The 25,850-nt window shown below is 38.1% G+C and overlaps 1 protein-coding gene across 2 annotated transcripts; it reads right to left on the reverse strand.

Annotated features, from left to right (window-relative positions):
* Positions 1 to 667: 667 nt before the first annotated feature.
* On the reverse strand, positions 668 to 24,940 carry ADH7 (alcohol dehydrogenase 7 (class IV), mu or sigma polypeptide). 2 transcript variants are annotated; one of them, XM_033178147.1, is made up of 9 exons: positions 24,739 to 24,940; positions 19,025 to 19,126; positions 18,007 to 18,145; positions 17,600 to 17,687; positions 17,285 to 17,501; positions 8,199 to 8,459; positions 6,655 to 6,790; positions 3,176 to 3,314; positions 668 to 848 (listed from the first exon to the last, which is right to left on the reverse strand). In XM_033178147.1, the coding sequence occupies exons 1-9, from the start codon at positions 24,754 to 24,756 to the stop codon at positions 824 to 826; spliced, it is 1,125 nt and encodes a 374-aa protein (XP_033034038.1). In that variant the 5' UTR covers positions 24,757 to 24,940; the 3' UTR covers positions 668 to 823. The 2 variants fall into 2 exon arrangements, with proteins under 2 accessions (XP_033034038.1, XP_033034044.1); XM_033178153.1 differs by lacking the exon at positions 24,739 to 24,940 and adding an exon at positions 24,550 to 24,642.
* Between the last annotated feature and the right edge of the window lie 910 nt (positions 24,941 to 25,850).

Genomic DNA, 25,850 nt, shown 5'->3' on the forward strand with positions numbered 1-25,850 from the left:
TGTATCATGGACTGAACTGATTTCAAAACTTAATCCAAGTTAACTCATAACAAGTGTTTAAAAAGTACACTTATATTCAAGTCTAAAAAATTAGTTTCATGTGTTAAGTGAATATTACTCTAGGAGATGCATTTATTATATCTTTATATGCTATATCTGTTTTGTGATATATATCTGCAGCAGCTGGTTAAAGCTCTTAAAAATCTCCATTACAGGCCGGGCGCGGTGGCTCAAGCCTGTAATCCCAGCACTTTGGGAGGCCGAGACGGGCGGATCACGAGGTCAGGAGATCGTAGACCATCCTGGCTAACACGGTGAAACCCCGTCTCTACTAAAAAAAAAAAAATACAAAAACTAGCCGGGCAAGGTGGCGGGCGCCTGTAGTCCCAGCTCCTCGGGAGGCTGAGGCAGGAGAATGGCGTAAACCCGGGAGGTAGAGCTTGCGGTGAGCTGAGATCCGGCCACTGCACTCCAGTCTGGGCGACAGAGTGAGACTCCGCCTCAAAAAAAAAAAAAAAAAAAAAAAAAAAAAAATCTCCGTTACAACATAGAAATCCAAGTGTATGTTTTTTAAAAGATACAATTGTAACCTTACAAAATGTAAATTAAAATATTAACATTGTTATTATACCAATTCCCAGATGCTCACAAGACTTTAAATGTTTATAAAGGTTAATAATCCTTTATAAGGGTTCTATGTCTTCAACAAATCTTCTACTTATGCTTGTATTTGTGAGACAGATACATGATTTCAGATGAGGGAACTGTCAAAAGAGAAACTCCAGTTCACCATGACAACACAGACCTCCTGCCACTTTGGATCTCAAAACGTCAGGACAGTTCGAATGCTGAAATGTAAAATGAGAGTTTTTAATGATTTGTTTTAATATCTTTCAAGAGAGGATAGTTTAAACAATTGTCTTTTCTATCTGTCATAGAAAATTCAAGTAAATTCTGTTATTGGAAATCCTTTGGACTCAAAGTCCTTACCAATTAGTTTTCTTCTTATGCAACTCTGATAAGGGTATCTGAGCTAATTTTGAAAGCATCAGTATAATTTCAGTATGCCAACAAGAGGAAAGTGGTTTTCAGACTGAGGAGAAAGCATGAACAAGCCTAGGAACATATGAACAGGAAAGGTAATCCAGTGTGCTTAGATTTCTGGATGCCCAAGAGATCCTGCAAGTAGATGAGACCTACTTCCCTCACTTTATCCCAAAAGCCTGGTGCAGAGGGTGATAGAATGAATGCTAAATTCTTACCTGTTGAAAAAAAATAGGTTTTAGTTCAATAACAAAGCTTTCAAAACCATGCTAAGACATTGACATTTTGGGGAATCTTGAGCTTGGCAGCTGAGTGAGAGATTAATTGGAATGTATTTTAATACGAAAGGTGGAAAATTTATTATCTCACTACCGTGTCCATGTCAGAAATGATTAGACTGAATTAAAGCAATGAGCATGGGCAATGAAATGAGGGATGCTGAAGGAGAAACCAAGGGTTGCATCATCAAGGCTTAGCATTGGTTTGTATGTGGTGGGCAAGAGTGAAAAAGAAGTCAGACATGATGCTATGGCTTCTCATCTGTAAAAGAGGAATGCATAATATAATGACTGAGATAAAAATTACTGGTGAAAAAAATATTTTGAGTGTAGTTGATGTAAGTGGGACATTTAAATGGAGCTGTGCAGGAAGTAGATGGAAATTGAAGAGTTTAGGTTTACAAATATTAGTTTGGATGTCGCTGCATTAAGATGATATTTGAAGCAAAATTCCTGAAAGCAGAATTTATGTTTCTCTGGAAAACAAATAGTAATTATTTTCCAAGCAGGCCATACTAAGTTGTTAGTTTTACTTATCTGGGTAAAGTAGTATTGAGTGGTTCTGACAGTTTTTCTTACAGAATCCCATTGTTTACTTGCTTAAAAAAATGTATGTTCATAATATGATGATCCTGTAGGCTAGACCAGATGTGGAGACAAAATACAACATTGTAAAGCTCTCAGGTAAAAAAAAAAAAAAAAAAAAAATCAGTAAAAATTTAGATCTCAATATAGTTCCTTTTACTAATGAAATCAAGTCCTTGGCACATAGTGGAAGCTTAATAATTATTTATAGACCCAATGAGTGAAAGTCATTTCATCTTGTAGATAGGCTTTTTGATTGCTATTTGAGACCTCCATGAGGTGGATGTTGTAGATAAAATTTTCATGAATTCATACTTGACCTTAACCCTTGCCACACCCTCAGAAACAGCAATAGTAAAAATCATCACACCCATGTTTACCCAGAGCTTGCCAAGCTCTGTCAGAGAAGTTTGTTATGTCGTCCAAAGAGCACAAGTTTTGCAATTAGTTTGTATCCTGGCACTACCTCAGGAGGTTTGATGAGTTATTTATTTGCTTGCACAAACTTAGTCTTCATCTAAAAATGGTAAAAACAATACCTGGCCTACAGGGACCTGAAAAATGCACATTTGAGAAAGCACTTTGAAAACTGTAAAATAAGGAAATTTTGTGGCCTACTTGAAATAACTAGCAGCTTTATGATGAAATAAAAATAGCCACAATGAGATCAACTAGGTAAACAAACAAAATCCAAAAGATTTTAAAAACTTGATTAATATAGTACATCCTAAGTTGGTGATATGGTTAGACTTTGTGTCCCCACCCAAATCTCATTTTGAATTGTAATCCCTATAATCCCTACATGTCAAGGGAGAGACCAGATGGAGGTAATTGAATCAGGGGGCGGGGGCAGTTTCCCCCATGCTGTTGTCATGACAGTGAGTTCTCACAAGATCTGATGGTTTTGTAAGGGGCTCTTCCCCCTTTGCTTCCCCTCTTCTCCTTCCTGCAGGCTGTGAAGAAGGTGCCTTGCTTCCTCTTTGCCTTCCACCATGACTGTGGGTTTCCTGAAGCCTCCCAGCCATTCTGAACTGTGAGTCAATTGAATCTCTTTCCTTTATAAATGACCCAGTCTTGGGCAGTTTTTTTTTTTTATAGCAGTATGAAAATAGACTAATACAGTGGGTAAAGAGAAGTGATTAACTGTATCAATGTGGCTAGATTAAATAATTAGAAATAAAATATGAAGAAAACAGGCACATTTATAAGTACTAAATTTTAAAAGTAGCCTGTGGAGAAGAGACAAGAGCATCATAAGAAACAGTTACCTTTGTCCTGAATTGAGTAGCTCAAATCCTTCATTGATTTTTTTAAATGGTAAAACGTGAGTTATCAACTGGTCCAGGTCAAATTTCTTTGCCAGGAACTCAGTCACTAGTTTTGGGACATCATCTCTGCTTTTCAAACCTGTAAATAAGGACACATTTTCTCTTTAGACATTACTAAGTAATCTTTACCTTTTATCATCTTATGTTTACTCCTTCTCTTTCCTGCACTATCACCTTCCCTGTGTTAGATAATTCCCAAATTAAGCTGTATTTGCCCCAGCATAAGAAACAAAGGTTATGCAGCCATGAAAAAGAATGAGTTCATGTCCTTTGCAGGGACATGAATGAAACTGGAAACCATCATTCTCAGCAAACTAACACAGGAACAAAAAACCAAACACTGCATGTTCTCACTCATAAGTGGGAGTTGAACAATGAGAACACATGGACACCGGGAAGGGAACGACACACACCAGGGCATGTTGGTGGGTGGGGGGCAAGGGGAGGGAGAGCATTAAGACAAATACCTAATGTATGCGGGGCTTAAAACCTAGATGATGGGTTGATGGGTGCAGAAAACCACCATGGCACTTGTATACCAATGTAACGAACCTGCACGTTCTGCACATGTATCCCAGAACTTAAAGTAAAATAAAAATAAAACCAAATTAAAAAGAAACAAAGGTTTAAAAAAACTCTTTTGATACCCACATCTTCTTCCATTCACCCCATAGCTTTGCTTCTATTACAGAGACTCTTCTTTACTTTACAGAAAGAATTGTCTCCAGTTCATTGTTTCTGGATCCTGTTCCTTTCCTCTCATCCTCTCTGAGCCCACTCTGATTACGCTCTTGCCCCCAGCACTATCCTGTAACAGCTATCATCAAGGTCATCTTTGAGCTCCATTTTGACCCAGATAGGGGTCATTTCTCAGTCCTGCTCTTATATGAACTGTTAGGTAGAATTGATACTGTTGGTGGCTCCCCTTTTCTCAAACACTGTATTCCCTTAGCTTCTAGATACTACATCATCACTGTCACCATTGTCATTTTCCTTGCTCACTAGTTACTTCTTCCACAGATCTTTGCTGGATCCTCTACATCTCCCAGACTTCTAACTCTAAAGATTTCTAGAGCTTGGTCCTTGGTCCATTTCTCCTCTTTATCTACATTTACTTCTAGGGTGACCGCTTCTGGTCTTGTGGCTTTCGATATACTCCACTTAAAACACTTAGGTTTCTATGCCCATCCTAAACCTCTACCTGTGCTACAGACTCATACCCAATTGCCTACATTTTATAGACATCTTTATTCAGATATCTCTGTGAGTGTAACCTGCCCCAAACCACTCCTGATATCTACCACTTCCATCCTAGCCCCCAATCTATTCTTTCCATAGTCTTCCTTCTCAATAAATGATGATAGTGACAAGATTCCTGTCGCTTAGGCCCCAAAATCTTGGATTCTACTCTTTTTGCCATGCAATAACTATTTCAGCAAATCTTGTTGGCTGTGTCTTCAAAATGTGTCCAGGATCTCACTACTTCTCACCAGCCCCATCACTCCAAGCCAGAATCCTTTCCTTCCAGCATTATAATAACTTCTTCCATGGTCTCCCTGCTTGTGCTCTTTGCCCCATATAGAGTATTCCTCATATTGCAGCCAGAAGGAGAGTGTTAAAATGGAAGTCAGATCAGGTGACACCTCTCTCAGAAGCCTCTATGGTTTTATTTCTCTCTCAGAATAAACTCCTAAAACCTTGCAATGGCCCAAAGGCCCCATATAATTTAAGGTCCTCTGACCCCAGTTGTGACTGTTCTTCTGTCCTCACCCCATTGTAGCCATACTGACCTTTTCCTCATTCTTATGCTTCTTGCCAACACCCTTTTGTATTTGCTGTGTTCCCTTCCTGGAATATTCTTTCCCAAGATTTTTGAATATCTTATTTATGTGTTTGCCCCAATGTTACCTTATCAAGGAGGCCTTCCCCGAGCTTTATAAAATAGCATTCGCCTCCACCTCCACCCCGGTCCTCTGGCACTGCCTATTACCCAACCTCTATTTTTACCCTTGCACTTGTAACGATATGCTGTACTCGGCATTCCTTTATTTATTGTCAGTCTCTCTATACCAAAATGAGAGGATTCTCACACTTCCTGAGATCAGGGACTTGGCATGTTTTGTCTCTTCTCCCTTCTTAGCTCCTGGAATGGTACACTGTATACACAGTGGTGCCTGTACTCAGTATACACGCAACAAATATTTGCTGAATAACTGAATTGTATCTCTAATATTCCTGAATAATCTATAATCTTCCCGCTTCCCACAAATAGTCAAAGCAAGGAGGTTTAACTTATATCTCTTATTGTTTTGTTCTTCAAGTTTTATTTTCCCTAAGAAGCCTTCTCTATAAAATCTCATCCATACCTACTAGCCTCTTGCTTTTGTTATCGCCCAAGTAATGTTGCAGAAAGAGGAAACATTTTGTTCTCCCATGGACCAGTTTTAAATTTCAGTTCTCAACTTGAGAGCTATAGGGGCAAAAAACTTAATAGTTCCCAGTCTCAGTTTTATTATTCATTAAGTAGCTTCCTCGGAGAGTACTGAGAAATAAAATAAACTAACACATTAATGTAAAACTTTTAATGTAGAATAAATGCGAAAAAGCTCCTCATAATTTGTTTTATAATATCTATAGCTACACTTATTTTCATATCTTTCTTTTATATTTGTTTTTGTATCCTTCACTATATTATGTACTTCTCTAAGTGAAGAACAATCATTTTCTCCTTTTTATACTCTTAACAAGTACTTGAACAGTTACTATTCTCTTCCATTGTTTAAGGCAGACTCCAATATTGGAAGTACTCTCAAAGCACCCAGTACAGCTCTGTATGAAGGCACTAGAAAACGAGACTGTGGAGGAGGGAAATAAAAGGATTCACTGTGTCACGTGCCTTGAGCAGAGTGACCCTGGCTCCATCTTTCCTAAAACATATTAATTGTTGAGTGATAATCTAAGTCCTTCCAGTGTGAATCTGAACTGTTCCCATAAAATGTGACAATTCTTTTTTAGGTTGTTGTTCGTTTTGGCTTTGGGTCCGGGATTTTTGTTGGTGCTATTATGAATCGAATAAATTCATTGTAATACACATTCTTGCATATATTAATAAAAATGGATTAAATCAGAACTTCCTGTCACATAATTCATCCCTATAGAAACACTACTGGTGTCTCTCATTCAGGCCTTTGGGGAACTTCAGTTGCAGATGCTAATATTAAAAATGTGTCCACCAATATTAATCCTACATTAAGGTGAGCAGTGGAGAATTATCTTTTGTGTTTTTATTGTCACAGTTCCATTTTAGATCCCTTCATACTCATTCTTGGGAGAAAAGCCTGAGGAAACAGGCTTCTCCCACTTGCCAAGCAACAGAGTGAAAGCCATCACTCCCCATCCAGAGGCTTTGCTTTCCTCACCTCCAAAGACACATCCCTTCCACGTGCGTCCAGTGAAGAGCAACATCGGGTCATAGGTGAGCATCTTGGCTGATGGAGGAGCTCCTACTACCACGCTGGTCCCATAGTTCATATGGCAGGATGCCAGAGCATCAATCTAAGTTTAAAATAGAGGAGATTGTTTGCTTCCTATGTCTCTTATAGTGTAACATAAGCTCTGAAATGACCTATGTACTATGGCAAAGTCATGGAATTAAATTAAGCCATCTTCTGTTTTTTACTTGCTTTAAAAATGTTTCAGTGCAACTTTAGTCCTTAATTAAATTTCTATACACATTTGCCCTTTAAGGCAGAAAACAGCAATGTGGTCAGTGTTCGTGGCATTTTCAGTGTACTATGGACTAAAACACAGGGGAAATTCTTGTGATATTTTCATACCAATATCACCACTTCAGATAAGCCTTAGAAAGCCATTTGAACTAAACTAAATTGAATTAATATACCAAATCATTTAGCATAGCTTTCTTTTTAAGTTTAGACTCAAAATTAAATAAAATACTAAAATGTGGGACAAAAGAGTCCCTTTTCTTGGGAGCATTTCTGAGACTAATCTCTCATTTTCTGGTCATTAGCCCGTCCAGTTATTAATAATTTAATACTTGCTAGATTGGAGCAACAGATGGCATTGTTTTTAGAGACCAGCCTTCATCAAGTAGTGACTGGAAATCAATAGGCTCTAATAATATATCCAGTATCACGTATGGCTTCATAAACTTACGACGTAAAATGCTATTTGTTGATATGAAATAAATCTAAGTGATTCACTAGGAAAAGAATATGACACAATGATAAATTAAGGACTATTTATTCCTAAATTACCAAAAGCATTAGGTGAGTTAATCTGCTACTCAATCTTGAGCAAAAGCGGCTTTATTCCATTTTTCCAAGTCTCCTTATGCTACGCCAGGCTGGAGCTTTCTAGTTCCGGGAACCCTGGATCTGTTTTACAGGTCTAACTGAAGGTCTGGTGTTGCAGGTTGCTATACAGGAGGCATGGTTAGAAAACTGAAGGTTCATATTCTAGGGGAATTCAGATGAGGACAAACAAAGCTCAGGTGTAAAGAGTGAGAAGGTTGATGGATCACAGATTTGGGGAAAGAGACCACAACATTTGGAATAATCCCTTTTCACCTCTCCTCAGTCACCTTCTGATGTTTACTTTGCTGACATTCAAGAGATAGAATCGCTTTTGCCAAGAAATCTACATACACAAGGAAGGTCATACTTAAAACAATTATCTAGAAGGGTTAACTACCTTGCCCTCTGGTCAGCTGAGAGTTGTATGATATGGTATTTAACTTTGATCCAGCGAACCTGCTCTTAAGTATTGTATTTGCCTTTTTAGGCAAAATCGCTATGTGATTATCAGTTTTTGCCTGAGTAAAACTGACAATCACAGAGACATTTCCATTATTAACTATTAATAAAGTTATAGAGAATTAAATTTACCTTGTGCATATCTAATAACTTGGGTATTTTGTGGCTTCTCAAATTTTGGATCTTACCATGGTTTCAAGATGCCCAATAACTTCAAAGGTGTACCCCACATTGTTGCCTGTCATTTCTGACAGCACCTCACTGATGGGTTTGGTAGAGTCCTTGGGGCTGATACACTCAGTGGCACCTACAGCCATGGCCTTCTCAAATTTGTCTTTGTTGAGGTCAATCCCAATGATCCTAGATGCATCAGCTGACTTACAGCCCATGATGACTGACAGGCCAACTCCTCCCAGGCCAAAGACGACGCAAGTGGAACCAGGTTTGACCTGTGGAGAGGAATGTTCTTGAACATGTTAGGTGTTAGGGTCAAAAAGTGAAACCTGAAAAGGGCCTCCAGTTAAAAACACAAATCATGAGTGAACTATTCACAATTGCTACAAAGAGAATAAAATACCTAGGAATACAACTTACAAGGGATATGAAGGACCTCTTCAAGGAGAACTACAAACCACTGCTCAAGGAAATAAGAGAGGACACAAACAAATGGAAAAACATTCCATGCTCATGGATAGGAAGAAACAATATCGTGAAAATGGCCATACTGCCCAAAGTAATTTATAGATTCAATGTTATCCCTATCAAGCTACTTTCTTCACCGAATTAGAAAAAAATACTTTAAATTTCATATGGAACCAAAAAAGAGCCCATATAGCCAAGACAATCCTAAGCAAAAAGAACAAAGCTGGAGGAATCACACTACCTGACTTCAAACTATACTACAAAGCTACAGTAACAAAAACAGCATGCTATTGGTATCAAAACAGATACATAGACCAATGGAACAGAACAGAGGCCTCAGAAATAACACCACACATCTACAATCATTTGCTCTTCAACAAATCTGACAAAAACAAGCAATGGGGAAAGGATTCTCTATTTAATAAATGATGCTAGGAAAACTGACTAGCCATATACAAAAAAAACCTCAAACTGGATCCCTTCCTTACATCTTATACAAAAATTAACTCAAGATGGATTATACACTTAAATGTAAAACCCAAAACCATAAAAACCCTAGAAGAAAACCTAGGCAATAGCATTCAGAACATAGGCATGGGCAAAGACTTCATGACAAAAACACCAAAAGCAATTGCAACAAAAGCCAAAATTGACAAATGGGATCTAATTAAACTAAAGAACTTCTGCAAAGCAAAAGAAACTATCATCAGAGTGAACAGGCAACCTACAGAATGGGAGGAAATTTTTGTGATCTACCCATCTGACAAAGGTCTAATATCCAGAATTTACAAGGAATGTAAACAAATATACAAGAAAAAAATGAAGAACCCCATTCAAAAGTGGGCAAAGGATATGAGCAGACAGTTCTCAAAAGAAGACATTTATGTGGCCAATAAGCATAGGAAAAAAGCTCAACATCACTGATCATTAGAGAAATGCAAATCAAACCCACTGTGGGATACCATCTCATGCCAGTCAGAATGGTGATTACTAAAAAGTCAGGAAACAATAGATGCTGGCAAAGCTATGGAGAAATAAGAAAGCTTTTACACTGCTGGTGAGAATATAAATTAGTTCAACCATTGTGGAAGACAGTATGGCAAATCCTTAAGGATCTAGAACCAGAAATATCATTTGTCCCAGCCATCCCATTACTGGGTATACACCCAAAGGAATATAAATCATTCTACTGTAAAGACACATGCACACGTATGTTTATTGCAGCACTATTTACAATAGCAAAGACTTGGAACCAACCCAAATGCCCATCAACGACATACTGCATAAAGAAAATGTAGTACATATACACCATGGAATATTATGCAGCCATAAAAAAAAATGAGATCATGTCCTTTGTTGGGACATGGATGAAACTGGAAGCCATAATCCTCAGCAAACTAACAGAGGAACAGAAAACCAAACACCGCATGTTCTCACTTGTAAGAGAGAGTTGAACAATGAGAACACATGGTCACAGAGAGAGGAACAATACACACCAGGGCCTGTTGGGGGATGGGGATGAGGGGAGGGAACTTAGAGGATGAGGAGCAGCAAACCACCATGGCACACATATACCTGTGTAACAAACCTGCACGTTCTGCACATATATCCCATTTTTTAATAGAAGAAATAAAAAAATCATAACTCTGAGTCATTTGTAAATAAATTTAGATACACATATAAATTTTAGAAATTTGAATCTGAAGGAGATGTGGAAGAAACAAAAATTAAATCTAGAAATTTAATTTTCAATTATGTTTCTTGGTAAAGGTTTTTTCTTTTAATACTGTATTCAGTCAAAGATTCTTAATTCCTTGAACTCCAATTTCCTTGTGAAATTCATGTGATTAATTTAAAATTCCAGGGATCCTATCTAACATCACAGTTGATGTAAAAATGTATATTGAGGGGGGCGGAGCAAGATGGCCGAATAGAAACAGCTCCAGTCTCCAACTCCCAGCGCGAACGACACAGAAGACCGGTGATTTCTGTATTTTCAACTGAGGTACTGGGGTCACCTCACTAGGGAGTGCCGGACAATCGGTGCTGGTCAGTTGCTGCAGCCCAACCAGCGAGAGCTGAAGCAGGGCGAGGCATCCCTCACCTGGGAAGCGCAAGGGGGAAGGGAATCCCTTTTCCTAGCCAGGGGAACTGAGACACACAACACCTGGAAAATCGGGTGACTCCCACCCCAATACTGCGCTTTAAGCAAACGGGCACACTAGGAGAATATATCCCACACCTGGCCGGGAGGGTCCCATGCCAACGGAGCCTCCCTCATTGCTAGCACAGCAGTCTGCGATCTAACCGCAAGACAGCAGCGAGGCTGGGGGAGGGGCGCCCGCCATTGCTGAGGCTTAAGTAGGTAAACAAAGCTGCTGGGAAGCTCGAACTGGGTGGAGCTCACAACAGCTCAAGGAAACCTGCCTGTCTCTGTAGACTCCACCTCTGGGGCCAGGGCACAGTTAACAACAGCAACAACAAAAGCAGCAGGAACCTTTGCAGACACAAACGACTCTGTCTGACAGCTTTGAAGAGAGCAGTGGATCTCCCAACACCAAGGTTGAGATCTGAGAACGGACAGACTGCCTGCTCAAGTGGGTCCATGACCCCTGAGTAGCCTAACTGGGAGACATCTCCCACTAGGGCAGTCTGACACGCCACACCTCACAGGGTGGAGTACACCCCTGAGAGGAAGCTTCCAAAGTAAGAATCAGACAGGTACACTCACTGTTCAGCAATATTCTATCTTCTGCAACCTCTGCTGCTGATACCCAGGCAAACAGGGTCTGGAGTGGACCTCAAGCAATCTCCAACAGACCTACAGCTGAGGGTCCTGACTGTTAGAAGGAAAACTATCAAACAGGAAGGACACCTATACCAAAACCCCATCAGTAAGTCACCATCATCAAAGACCAGAGGCAGATAAAACCACAAAGATGGGGAAGAAGCAGGGCAGAAAAGCTGGAAATTCAAAAAATAAGAGCACATCTCCCCCTGCAAAGGAGCACAGCCCATCGCCAGCAACGGATCAAAGCTGGTCAGAGAATGATTTGACGAGATGAGAGAAGAAGGCTTCAGTCCATCAAACTTCTCAGAGCTAAAGGAGGAATTACGTACCCAGTGCAAAGAAACTAAAAATCTTGAAAAAAGAGTGGAAGAATTGACAGCTAGACTAATTAATGCAGAGAAGGTCATAAACAAAATGACAGAGATGAAAACCATGACATGAGAAATATGTGACAAATGCACAAGCTTCAGTAACGACTCGATCAACTGGAAGAAAGACTATCAGCGATTGAGGATCAAATGAATGAAATGAAGCAGAAGAGAAACCAAAAGAAAAAAGAAGAAAAAGAAATGAACAAAGCCTGCAAGAAGTATGGGATTATGTAAAAAGACCAAATCTACGTCTGATTGGGGTGCCTGAAAGTGAGGGGGAAAATGGAAGCAAGTTGGAAAACACTCTTCAGGATATCATCCAGGAGAACTTCCCCAACCTAGTAGGGCAGGCCAACATTCAAATTCAGGAAATACAGAGAACACCACAAAGATACTCCTCGAGAAGAGCAACTCCAAGACACATAATTGCCAGATTCACCAAAGTTGAAATGAAGGAAAGAATCTTAAGGGAGCCAGAGAGAAAGGTCGGGTTACCCACAAAGGGAAGCCCATCAGACTAACAGAAGATCTCTCAGCAGAAACTACAAGCCAGAAGAGAGTGGGGGACAAAATTCAACATTCTTAAAGAAAAGAATTTTAAACCCAGAATTTCATATCCAGCCAAACTAAGTTTCATAAGTGAAGGAGATAAAATCCTTTACAGATAAGCAAATGCTTAGAGATTAGGTCACTACCAGGCCTGCCTTACGAGACTCTGAAGGAAGCCCTAAACATGGAAAGGAACAACCGGTACCAGCCATTGCAAAAACACACCAAAATGTAAAGACCATCGAGGCTAGGAAGAAACTGCATCAACTAACGAGCAAAATAACCAGTTAATATCATAATGGCAGGATCAAGTTCACACATAACAATATTAACCTTAAATGTAAATGGACTAAATGGTCCAATTAAAAGACACAGACTGGCAAAATGGATAAAGAGTCAAGACCCATCAGTCTGCTGTATTCAGGAGACCCATCTCACATGCAGAGACATACATAGGCTCAAAGTAAAGGGATGGAGGAAGATCTACCAAGCAAATGGAGAACAAAAAAAAGCAGGGGTTGCAATCCTAGTCTCTGATAAAACAGACTTTAAACCATTAAGGATCAAAAGAGACAAAGAATGCCATTACATAATGGTAAAGGGATCAATTCAACAGGAAGAGCTAACTATCCTAAATATATATGCACCCAATACAGGAGTACCCAGATTCATAAATCAAGTCCTTAGAGACTTACAAAGAGACTTAGACTCCCATACAATAATAATGGGAGACTTCAACACTCCACTGTCAACATTAGACAGATCAACGAGACAGAAAGTTAACAAGGATATCCAGGAATTGAACTCATCTCTGCACCAAGCGGACCTAATAGACATCTATAGAACTCTCCACCCCAAATCAACAGAATATACATTCTTCTCAGCGCCACATCGCACTTATTCCAAATTGACCACATAATTGGAAGTAAAGCACTCCTCAGCAAATGTAAAAGAACAGAAATTATAACAAACTGTCTCTCAGACCACAGTGCAATCAAACTAGAACTCAGGACTAAGAAACTCAATCAAAACCGCTCAACTACATGGAAACTGAACAACCTGCTCCTGAATGACTACTGGGTACATAACAAAATGAAGGCAGAAATAAAGATGTTCTTTGAAACCAATGAGAACAAAGATACAACATACCAGAATCTCTGGGACACATTTAAAGCAGTGTGTAGAGGGAAATTTATAGCACTAAATGCCCACAAGAGAAGCTGGAAAGATCTAAAATTGACACTCTAACATCACAATTAAAAGAACTAGAGAGGCAAGAGCAAACACATTCAAAAGCTAGCAGAAGGCAAGAAATAACTAAGATCAGAGCAGAACTGAAGGAGATAGAGACACAAAAAACCCTCCAAAAAATCAATGAATCCAGGAGTTGGTTTTTGAAAAGATCAACAAAATTGACAGACCGCTAGCAAGACTAATAAAGAAGAAAAGAGAGAAGAATCAAATAGACGCAATAAAAAATGATAAAGGGGATATCACCACCGACCCCACAGAAATACAAACTACCATCAGAGAATACTATAAACACCTCTACGCAAATCAACTAGAAAATCTAGAAGAAATGGATAATTTCCTGGACACTTACATTCTCCCAAGACTAAACCAGGAAGAAGTTGAATCCCTGAATAGACCAATAGCAGGCTTTGAAATTGAGGCAACAATTAATAGCCTACCCACCAAAAAAAGTCCAGGACCAGATGGATTCACAGCTGAATTCTACCAGAGGTACAAGGAGGAGCTGGTACCATTCCTTCTGAAACTATTCCAATCAATAGAAAAAGAGGGAATCCTCCCTAACTCATTTTATGAGGCCAACATCATCCTGATACCAAAGCCTGGCAGAGACACAACAAAAAAAAGAGATTTTAGACCAATATCCCTGATGAACATCGATGCAAAAATTCTCAATAAAATACTGGCAAACCGGATTCAGCAGCACATCAAAAAGCTTATCCACCATGATCAAGTGGGCTTCATCCCTGGGATGCAAGGCTGGTTCAACATTCGCAAATCAATAAACGTAATCCAGCATATAAACAGAACCAAAGACAAGAACCACATGATTATCTCAATAGATGCAGAAAAGGCTTTTGACAAAATTCAACAGCCCTTCATGCTAAAAACGCTCAATAAATTCGGTATTGATGGAACATATCTCAAAATAATAAGAGCTATTTATGACAAACCCACAGCTAATATCATACTGAATGGGCAAAAACTGGAAAAATTCCCTTTGAAAACTGGCACAAGACAGGGATGCCCTCTCTCACCACTCCTATTCAACATAGTGTTGGAAGTTCTGGCTAGGGCAATCAGGCAAGAGAAAGAAATCAAGGGTATTCCAGTTAGGAAAAGAAGAAGTCAATTGTCCCTGTTTGCAGATGACATGATTGTATATTTAGAAAATCCCATTGTCTCAGTCAAAATCTCCTTAAGCTGATAAGCAACTTCAGCAAAGTCTCAGGATACAAAATTAATGTGCAAAAATCACAAGCATTCTTGTACACCAGTAATGGACAAACAGAGAGCCAAATCAGGAATGAACTTCCATTCACAATTGCTTCAAAGAGAATAAAATACCTAGGAATCCAACTTACAAGGGATGTAAAGGACCTCTTCAAGGAGAACTACAAACCACTGCTCAGTGAAATTAAAGAGGACACAAACAAATGGAAGAACATACCATGCTCATGGATAGGAAGAATCAATATCGTGAAAATGGCCATACTGCCAAGGTTATTTATAGATTCAATGCCATCCCCATCAAGCTACCAATGAGTTTCTCCACAGAATTGGAAAAAACTGCTTTAAAGTTCATATGGAACCAAAAAAGAGCCCGCATTGCCAAGACAATCCTAAGTCAAAAGAACAAAGCTGGAGGCATCACGCTACCTGACTTCAAACTATACTACAAGGCTATAGTAACCAAAACAGCATGGTACTGGTATCAAAACAGAGATATAGACCAATGGAACAGAACAGAGTCCTCAGAAATAATACCACACATCTACAGCCATCTGATCTGTGACAAACCTGAGAGAAACAAGAAATGGGGAAAGGATTCCCTATTTAATAAATGGTGCTGGGAAAATTGGCTAGCCATAAGTAGAAAGCTGAAACTGGATCCTTTCCTTACTCCTTATACGAAGATTAATTCAAGATGGATTAGAGACTTAAATGTTAGACCTAATACCATAAAAACCCTAGAAGAAAACCTAGGTAATACCATTCAGGACATGGGCATGGGCAAGGACTTCATGTCTAAAACACCAAAAGTAATGGCAGCAAAAGCCAAAATTGACAAATGGGATCTAATTAAACTAAGGAGCTTCTGCACAGCAAAAGAAACTACCATCAGAGTGAACAGGCAACCTACAGAATGGGAGAACATTTTTGCAATCTACTCATCTGACAAAGGGCTGATATCCAGAATCTACAAAGAACTCAAACAAATATACAAGAAAAAAACAAACAACCCCATCAAAAAGTGGGCAAAGGATATGAACAGACATTTCTCAAAAAGAACATTCATACAGCCAACAGACACATGAAAAAATGCTCATCATCACTGGCCATCAGAGAAATGCAAATCAAAACCAATGAGATACCATCTCACACCAGTTAGAATGGCAATCATTAAAGTCAGGAAACAACAGGTGTTGGAGAGGATGTGGAGAAATAGGAACACTTTTACACTGTTGGTGGGATTGTAAACTAGTTCAACCATTATGAAAACAGTATGGCAATTCCTCAAGGATCTAGAACTAGATGTACCATATGACCCAGCCATCCCACTACTGGGTATATACCCAAAGGATTATAAATCATGCTGCTATACAGACACATGCACACGTATGTTATTTGGCACTATTCACAATAGCAAAGACTTAGAATCAACCCAAATGTCCATCAGTGACAGACTGGATTAAGAAAATGTGGCACATATACACCATGGAATACTATGCAGCCATAAAAAAGGATGAGTTTGCGTCCTTTGTAGGGACATGGATGCAGCTGGAAACCATCATTCTTAGCAAACTATCACAAGAACAGAAAACCAAACACCGCATGTTCTCACTCATAGGTGGGAACTGAACAATGAGATCACTTGGACTCGGGAAGGGGAACATCACACACCAGGGCCTATTATGGGGAGGGGGGAGGGGGAGAGATTGCATTGGGAGTTATACCTGATATAAATGATGAATTGATGGGTGCTGACGAGTTGATGGGTGCAGCACACCAACATGGCACAAGTATACATATGTAACAAACCTGTACGTTATGCACATGTACCCTAGAACTTAAAATATAATATAAAAAAAAAGAAAAAAAATGTATATTGAGAAATCAGTTTGGTGAACTGTAACAGCATTACTGATTATAGGCAACAAACACTACTGTATTTTATTTCTGATATGCATCATAGGTGGTAATCCAAATGATTAATGATTTTATTGATCTTTATATTATCTATAACAGGTGATTTGACATAATTATACTTTTTTTCTGAGGAGTTGATAATGTACTTATGACTCTATTTTGTAGTTATATAATAATTCTTACTTAGCTGACAAGAAACTAGGAGTAAAAGTTCTGACAAAAAAAGCCTGACATACTGAGATCATTCTACCTTAACAAACTTAACAGATGGGGAAGGACATATTTTAAACATGGAGAAATGGTGCAGTTTGCAAATATAATCAATAAATATTCTCAAGCGTAAAAAAAAATAAAATTTCTAATCTGCATTTTGTATTTTTCTTTCAGTTGATTTGGCAGCCTGTATATGCAATATATTTTTTAAATGCTTTTTTTTTTTCCCCAAACTCTTCAAGATTCCAAGGACATCATTTAAGAAAGGAAATAAGAAACAAAGAAACTAGCCCACCCTATTTCTTACCTTGCCAGTTTTAACAGCAGCCCCATATCCAGTGGAAAACCCACAGCCAATTAAACAGACTTTCTCAGGGGGAGCTGCGTCATCAATCTTAGCAACCGAAGATTCATCCACCACTGTGTACTCAGTAAATGTACTAGTGTTCATGAAGTGATAGACTGGTTTGCCCTTGCAGGTAAATCTGGTGGTGCCATCAACCAGTACTCCACGACCAGTAATACTATTTGATACATCAAATACACGTATTAATTAACACAATTCAAAAATTAGCACAGGAACAATTTGAATAACATTAAAGTAAAAATGACTGAAACCTACTCGCTCCTAATGCAAAGGTTGCCATCTGGGTTGCGGCAAGCATTGCATTCTCTACATTGTGGCAGAAAGAGAGGGATGACTTTGTCACCTACAGGAAAAAAACATCATGATATAAGATGCTATTCATTAATGTTAAAATATGAAATTAACAAATGTGAATTGAGCCCATACTGTAGGTAAAACTTTTAAAAAGATAGTCTAAGGTTTATAAACACCATAAAGTTTGCCTTCTAAAGGTTGAGGTTTTGCCAAATTAAACATTACTCAGTAAAATCCATTCTTGTATCCTTTTATTTCCCTGAATGGTGTTAAGGATCCCTCTAATAATTCCTAGTGTGTGCTATTTTCCTTTGATAGGCTCATCAAAGCCTAATTATTTCAACTCGTGGCTTGACACCTGCATATACCTGGTTGTACTGTAGTCACTCCTTCCCCAATGCTCTCTACAATCCCAGTTGCCTCATGTCCCACAATCACTGGAAACTTAGACACCATTGTTCCTTTTATCACATGGTCATCTGTGCGACAGATTCCTGTGGCCAAAATCTGTGTTCAAAGACAAAAACATTGCACCAATCAACAATCTGATCATTCACTGTTGGGAGAATATTTAACTTCTGGAGGAAATTATAATTGTTTAGTCAATATCATTGCCTAATGTAACAACATTTACTCTTAGATGACTCTGAGCCAAAAATCAACCATCAGACAAGATCCCTCTCTGATGGAACTTATAATATTGCTCCCTCAAACCCTAGGTTGACTCTTGGTGTCTTTCTATAATAAATGGGTGCCCTTGCGAGGGAACCAGAATGCAGATGTTACCATGTGGTGGCCCGAAAGTAGATTTTTATAGCTAGGCCCTTCTTGGGCTCTCTTAACAAAGAACAGAGGAAATGGCATACAAGAGTAAAATCTTACTGCTACTCTAGTGCTCAGGTAACAGTAAGAGGGTCAAAGAAAGATTGGTAGCAATTCCTACTCAACAACTGATATCCGAAGCCAAGGTTAAGCTCTGTCCAAAGAAAGGGAGGAAAATGTTCCATGAAGTTATCATTTCTTCAGGCACAAGTGAGTTCTTCATTCTTTGTGAAAAGTAATCTCAAAACAATCTGCTTCCCAGAAGATTTTTTAAAAAGTCTTTAGTTATGATTATTAACCATTTTTTAATTAGATGCTATATGAATAAAAATTCAACAAATCAAAGGTATAATAAAGCACATTGTTTCTTAAAAGGATAATGAACTCATTAATTTCACATCGAGTACAACCAGATCCTTAACAATATACAAGAGCCAGTAAGGGAATTAATACTCCAAACATGGGAAGTATCTCCTTATTTAAGAATCCAGTCTCACAATAGTGCTATATTCAATATGAGTTTGATAGCGCTTTTGGCTTAAGTTCTCCAGGGCTCACGCTTACCTTAATGCGAACTTCTTTGGTCTTTGGTGGGGCAACTTCTATTTCCTCAATGGAGAAGGGTTGCTTCTGCTCCCAAAGCACAGCTGCTTTGCATTTAATAACCTAAGAAATAGGCAAGTGTTATAATGGGTCCAAATTATGCCTTTAAACACAGACTCCTTGAATAGTATAAATATGAACAGAAGAGCAAATATAATATTCTAAGTTTTCCAGAATGATTTTCATCAAACACTAGAATTATAAGCCTTGTGTGTGCCTTTGTTTAAGGTATGAGAAATGCAGCCCAGAGTGACTAAATGTTGAATCCATGGTCACCTAGCACATGAGATGCAGAGATGGACTAGACCTGAGGTACTTTTCCCAACCGACTGATTTTTGTTTGCTGTTCACATAATATCCCTCCCCCCAGAAATAGGTTATTTTGTTATAATTTCAAATCTAATAGATTAACAAAATTGTCCTCTGTGTATCACCTATTCACAAGAGACCAATTTGTAAAACAGAAAATGCTGCTGGCTTGTCTGTATTTAAACCAGTACTTAATAACTGTATATAATCACATAGCAATGGTGAAGAAATGAGACTATTAGCATGGTAAGGTTGAAGGGAACCATGAACATCATGAAGCATATAGATTTGACTGTGAGTTCCCAGGTGACTGAATTTGTGTCTGCATCTCTGTATCTCTTTTGCACCTAGCCCAGTTCTTGCACCTGGTAGGGCTTGATAGGCAGGTTAAAGCTTGTCATCTTATAGTAGTGGAAACTAGGTATGGAGATACCAGTGACTGGTGTCCAGTTATTCAACTGGTTATGCTGTAGTTATTCAATTAAATGATTTTGTGAAGATTATTGAATTCTGACAGAGAGAGAGAGAGAGAGACAGAGACAGAGACACACAGAGAAACTGTTTCTACCTTCCTCCCTCCAAATCTGTCTAGGACTCCTATAAAATATTTTAATTAATTTATTCAGATGCAAAATAAGTTACCTTCATCTTGTCAACAAACACAACGGTCCTAGAGAGCTCCTATGGATTCTTAAGTGGCTCTTTTATAAAAGATTAAATGTGAAAAATGATACACTGGTAACAGATGGGTGGCTGAAAGCCATCAGTAGTTCACTTTAATATTTACCCTCTGCCTTACTAATGAAAATGTTATGGGTTACAGTGTAATATGACCCAATATTGAAGTTAGAAATCTCCCACCACATTCCCAAACAAATTCAAGGTGGATTCATTGTTAAGATTTTTATTTTTTTATTATTATTATTTTTAGACGGAATCTTGTTCTGTCGCTAGGCTGGAGTGCAGTGGCATGATCTGGGCTCACTGCAACCTCTGCCTCCCAGGTTCAGCAATTCCCGTGGCTCAGCCTCCCGAGTAGCTGAGACTACAGGTGTGCACCACTATGCCAAGCTAATATGTTTTTGTATTTTAGTAGAGACAAGGTTTCACCATGTTGGCCAGGATGGTCTCGATCTCCTGACTTCGTGATCTGCCTGCCTCGGCCTCCCAAAGAGCTGGGATTACAGCTGTGAGCCACCGTGCCTGGCCCAAGATTTATTTTTAAAGTCAAACTATTTTATCAATCAGTGAAGATGTAAATATCAATCTTACTGAGCATGGAGTAACTTTTATGCTTAAGAGTGATAGAAAAAATAACAAAGGACAAGCAATGGGGAAAGAATGCCCTACTCAATAAATGGTGCTGGGATAACTGGCTAGCCATATGCAGAAGACTGAAGCCAGACCCCTTCCTTATATCATATATAAAATTAACTTAAGATGTGACTTAAATCTAAAACCCAAAACTATAAAAGCCCTGGAAGATAACCTAGGGAATACCATTCTGAACATAGGACCTGGTAAAGACTTAATGAAAAAGATGCCAAAAGCAATTGCAACAGAAACAAAAATTGGCAAATGAGACCTAATTTAACTAAAGAACTTCTGCAAAGCAAGAGAAACCAATAACAGAGTACACAGACAACCTACAGAATTGGAGAAAATATTTGTAAACTATGCATCCAATGAAGGTCTACTATCCGGCATCTAGAAGGAACTTAAACAAAATAGTAAGCAAAAAACAAACAACGCCATTAAAAAAGTGGGCAAAGGATTGAACAGATGTTTTTCAAAACAAAACATACATATGGCCAACAAGCATATGAAAAAATACTCAACATCACTGATCATTAGAGAAATACAAATCAAAACCACAATGAGGTAATGTCTCATACCAGTCAGAATGATTATTGTTAAAAAGTCAAAAAAATAAACTGGTGAGTTTGGGGCAAAAAGGGAACACTTATGCTCTGCTGGTGGGAAGGTTAATTAGTTCAGTGATTGTGGAAAGCAGTCTGGCCATTTCTCAAAGAACTTTAAACAGGATTAACATTTGACCCAGCAATCCCATTACTGGGTACATACCCAAAGGAATATAAATGGTCCTATCATAAAGACACATGTATGCGTATGTTCACTAAAGCACGATTCACAATAGCAAAGACATGGAATCAATCTTAGTGCCCATCAATGCTAGACTGGATAAAGAAAATGTGGTACATATATACCACGGAATACTGTGCAGCCATATAAAAAATAAGATCATGTCCTTTGCAGGAAAATGGATGGAGCTGGAGGCCATTATCCTAAGCGAATGAATGCAGAAACAGAAAACTAAATAACTACATGTTCTCATTTATGTACCTTGAGTACATAGGTACTCAAGCTAAATATTGAGCACCTATGGACACAAAGAAAGGAACAATGAACACCAGGGCCCATTTGAGGGTGGAAGGTGGAGGGAGGGTAGGGATCGAAAAACCACCAATTAGGTGCCATGCTTCTTATCTGGGTGACAAAATAATTTGTACACCAAACCTCACAATACACAATTTGCCTATGTAGCAAACCTGCACATGTACCCCTGAACCTAAAATAAAAGTTAAAAAAAGTCATAAAGGAAACAGCTTCTAAGAATTAAAATGTTTTATGTTGAGAAACAGTAAATTTTCCACATTGACAGCAAGTAGTACTGAGGAAAAATATGAAAGCAAAATAGATAAAAGTTAGCACATTTGATAAATACAATGCTTACTCAAATTTACAGAGGAAGCGTTAACAACTTCACTCCTAACACTCCTTCCCACTTCCACATACCACACTTACACCCTGGGAGATAACATGGCAGGCAAAGGACCTATGGAAAAAACTGCAACAGATTAATGAATAGATTGTGACATATTTGTTCTCATTCATAAAAAGGCCTTTTTAAAAAAATTAAAATTAGATACAATTCTCTACCTATCAAGTCTATAATGAAGTTTTAATTTTTTTTTTTAAGACAATATCACACTCTGTTGCCTAGATTGTACTCTAGCTCCTGGGCCTGAGTTATCTTCCCATCTCGGCCTCCCCAGTAGCTGGGACTACAGGCACAAGCCACTGTGCTCTGATAATGACTTTTTACCTAATGAGAACTTAATGAGAATACACAGTATTGTCAGAGAAATAGTAAAATGGGCCATCTTGCCTATGTCAACCCTTTAGAAAGTAATTTGCATGGTACATCAAGATACTTAAGGATGTTGTGACATGTTTACCCTGTAATTACATTTTTAAAGCCTACCTCGAGAAAATACTATCTTTAGAAAAATCTCTGTATATAGTAGATGTAATCACAGCACTATTTATAAAGGAAAATATGTAAACAATAATAGAGGAATGATGAAATAAATTGTGGTAAGTGCAGAAAATTAGACATTTAAAAATGTTTATAAATTGTAATAAATTGAAAAAATGTTTAAGTTAGAAAAGTAGGATACAAATATTTGTATATTGTATGAGTATGGCTACATAAACTATGGATGGAAAAATAGAAGGAAACACACACACACAAATGATAGTCTGGGAATGTGATATTATGATTGATTTTTTTCCCTCTTATTTTCTGACCTTCCAAATTTTCTAGAATATTCATTGGTATGGGATAAATTGTGTCTCCCTCCGAATTCATATGTTGAAGTCCTAACCCCCAGTACCTCAGAAGGTGACTGTATTTGGAGATGGGGTCTTTCAAGAGGTAATTATTTAAAATGTGGTGATCAGAGTGGAACCTAATCCAATATGGCTAGTATCTTTATTAGAAGGGGAGATTAGGATACAAACAAAAAGGGAAGATCATGTGAAGCCAGGGAGAAGAAGTTCATCCACAAGCCAAGGACACAGGCCTCAAAAGAAACCAACCCTGATGACACCTTAATCTCAGAATACTTGCCTTCAGATGTACAAGAAAACAAATTTCTGCTGTTTAAGACGTCCAGTCTGTGATACTTTGTTATGGAAGCCCTAGGAAACTAATACAGTTATCTTTTACTTTTTTAATGAAAAAGAACACATTTATTATAAAGAGAAAAAATCAATCCCAATGTAAAGGGAACTCCTTTCATGAGCTACACTGGAACACTACAGCACCTTGGGAAATATATAATCCTTATGCAAACTACACTATTGCATGACCATATATCAAAATTATATAGCTTTTATAGTCTTTATATATTATACACTGTATTATTAATTATAATTGGAAAGTGCTGCCTTGAGGCTACTTTCTACATCATTAGAAGTGTTCTTACAATGGATGAATATCCACTTTCTAGAAATAGCGTACCCAGACCTGAAGCATGTGTTGGGTGGTTAAAGTTGCAAATTTTTAAAATTCCTTTCAGTTCTAAGATTCATTAATTTCCATGGATAGAGTTGCTAGCTTCTGTAGTGCAAAATTAAATTCCTAAGTAATCTAGTTTTGCTGGATTTCTGACCCATATTAGGATGGTTTTATTCCAGTTCTACTCAATTCTAGTAAAAATTATTTCAAATTCTAACATCATAGCATTTCCTGACTTGTTACATTACCCAGACTTCACATGTCATCTTTATTTTTCCAAAACCTTAAGCAGGCTAAATGCAAAATTGTTCAAGTTAAAACAAAACAAACAAAAGCACTTAGTCCTTTAAGCAATTATGTACCCATTTAAAGCAAGGAATTATACTGACCTACTTTCAAATAAAAAAAAGAAAGTAAAGCTATTTCTAAAGTTAATACCAACTCTGCTGACTCTGTTGTTTTTAAAACAATAAACGTAATTTACCAATAACATAGTCTTGATTTTAAAGAATTTTAAAATATATATTTTGATAAAAACTACATTCGTAAGAAATCTAAAAATCATGACACTTTCTTGTCCATTTTGCATCCCAGAATTAGCATTTTCCATTCTTAACGGCAGGAACGTTTCTTCCAACATCTGGGCATGAGACCCTGGTCTCCCACTGAACTACTGCAGTGAGGGCAGCGCATGCTACTGAGACGATTGAAGTGTCCTTGTGGAAACATTTTGCTTCCTGGAGCAATTGCCCAGCTATCCTGAAATCAAATTATGAATAATGCCAATATAAATCACTTTTCTCTATTTTCCTCCAATGTCTTGCTAACATTGGATATGCTATTTCCAACTTACCCCTGCTTCCACTGACATTCTCTGAAACACTGTACCCAGTGTTTCCCTCACTGTATGCCTGCTCACGAGGCATTTCATTCCTCAAGGAATATCTCCAACTGTTTAATTACTTTGATGGATTCAAAGTTCTAAGTATCAGTCTCACACCATTAGGTCATGATGAGGAGGGAATAGAAATGTTCCACTTACTTTTCCAGCAGTACCCATCCTGTCTTTGTCTTGGATCTGTATTTCTGCAAACAAAGACTTTTTCTGACTGAATCTCAGTTGTAAATAACAGCATCTTGTTCCTTCACGTAAATAGTCTGGCTCAAAAGTTCTGCCTTCAACAATATGACTCACAGCTGTTACAACTTTCCAATGGTCTGCAAGCCCCACCCTTTGCAAACCAACTTATAAAAAGAAATACAGTAACTACTATGATCAAACCAAGAGGAGGGATCTAACAAAAACAGGATAATCAAAGCTACTGACAAGAGATGAAAGCATTCATGCCTATCTTATTTTGAAGGATATAAAAACAGGTTAGGTTACGTCAGTTCAACACAATCATGAAAAAATGTATTGTGTGTTTAAGTGCAGGGTGCTTTGCCTAGGCACGACTGATTTTAGAGATACATGTGTACATCTCTACTTCTTTATACTCTACTTCATTCTGCAAAGACTTGATGTGGTTTCTGGAATTAAACATAAATGAAAATAGAGCCAAGGAAATGTAAAATAATTGCAACAGTGGGTCAAGTTTCTGCAAGAGAAGTTGAGATGATATAAAATATCAATATGGAAGACTATGGTTTCTAAGTATTTTAGGTATAGAAAATTAAGTAAAACTTTCTGTGTCTGCACATAGAGAAATTATCATCTGATCTCAAATCACATTAACTACAGGGTTGTCTCATATGGTTGTACAGTTTGTTTATGGCACCAATGTAACAGTGCAGGGGCTCAAGAGAAATTGAAATCCAGTCTGCATACCGGCTCTCGAATGCCAGAGGTTTTTCATTTACTTGGGAAGTTCCTAGGTCTTCTTCAGTAGCTGTTTAACCATTACAGACCACTATTTCCTAATATAAGTTGCAATGGCACCAGAAGCTTCTGGATCTACTATTTGATAGGAGAATGTCCAGTATAGATGTTATTTTTGACAGTAGGTGGTCAGCATACTGGTACACCATCACCTCCAAGACAACTTTACACAAAGGAGATTTTACTCTTGTTAAGTGATCCAGTGAAGCAGGTTTTCTAAGTCTTTAGGCAAAGCTGTTCAAGCTATGAAATCCAGAACCTGGGCTCTTAACAAC

Source organism: Trachypithecus francoisi, unplaced genomic scaffold (assembly GCF_009764315.1).
Source record: "Trachypithecus francoisi isolate TF-2019V2 unplaced genomic scaffold, Tfra_2.0 Contig01566, whole genome shotgun sequence".
In the NCBI taxonomy this organism is placed as follows: domain Eukaryota; kingdom Metazoa; phylum Chordata; class Mammalia; order Primates; family Cercopithecidae; genus Trachypithecus; species Trachypithecus francoisi.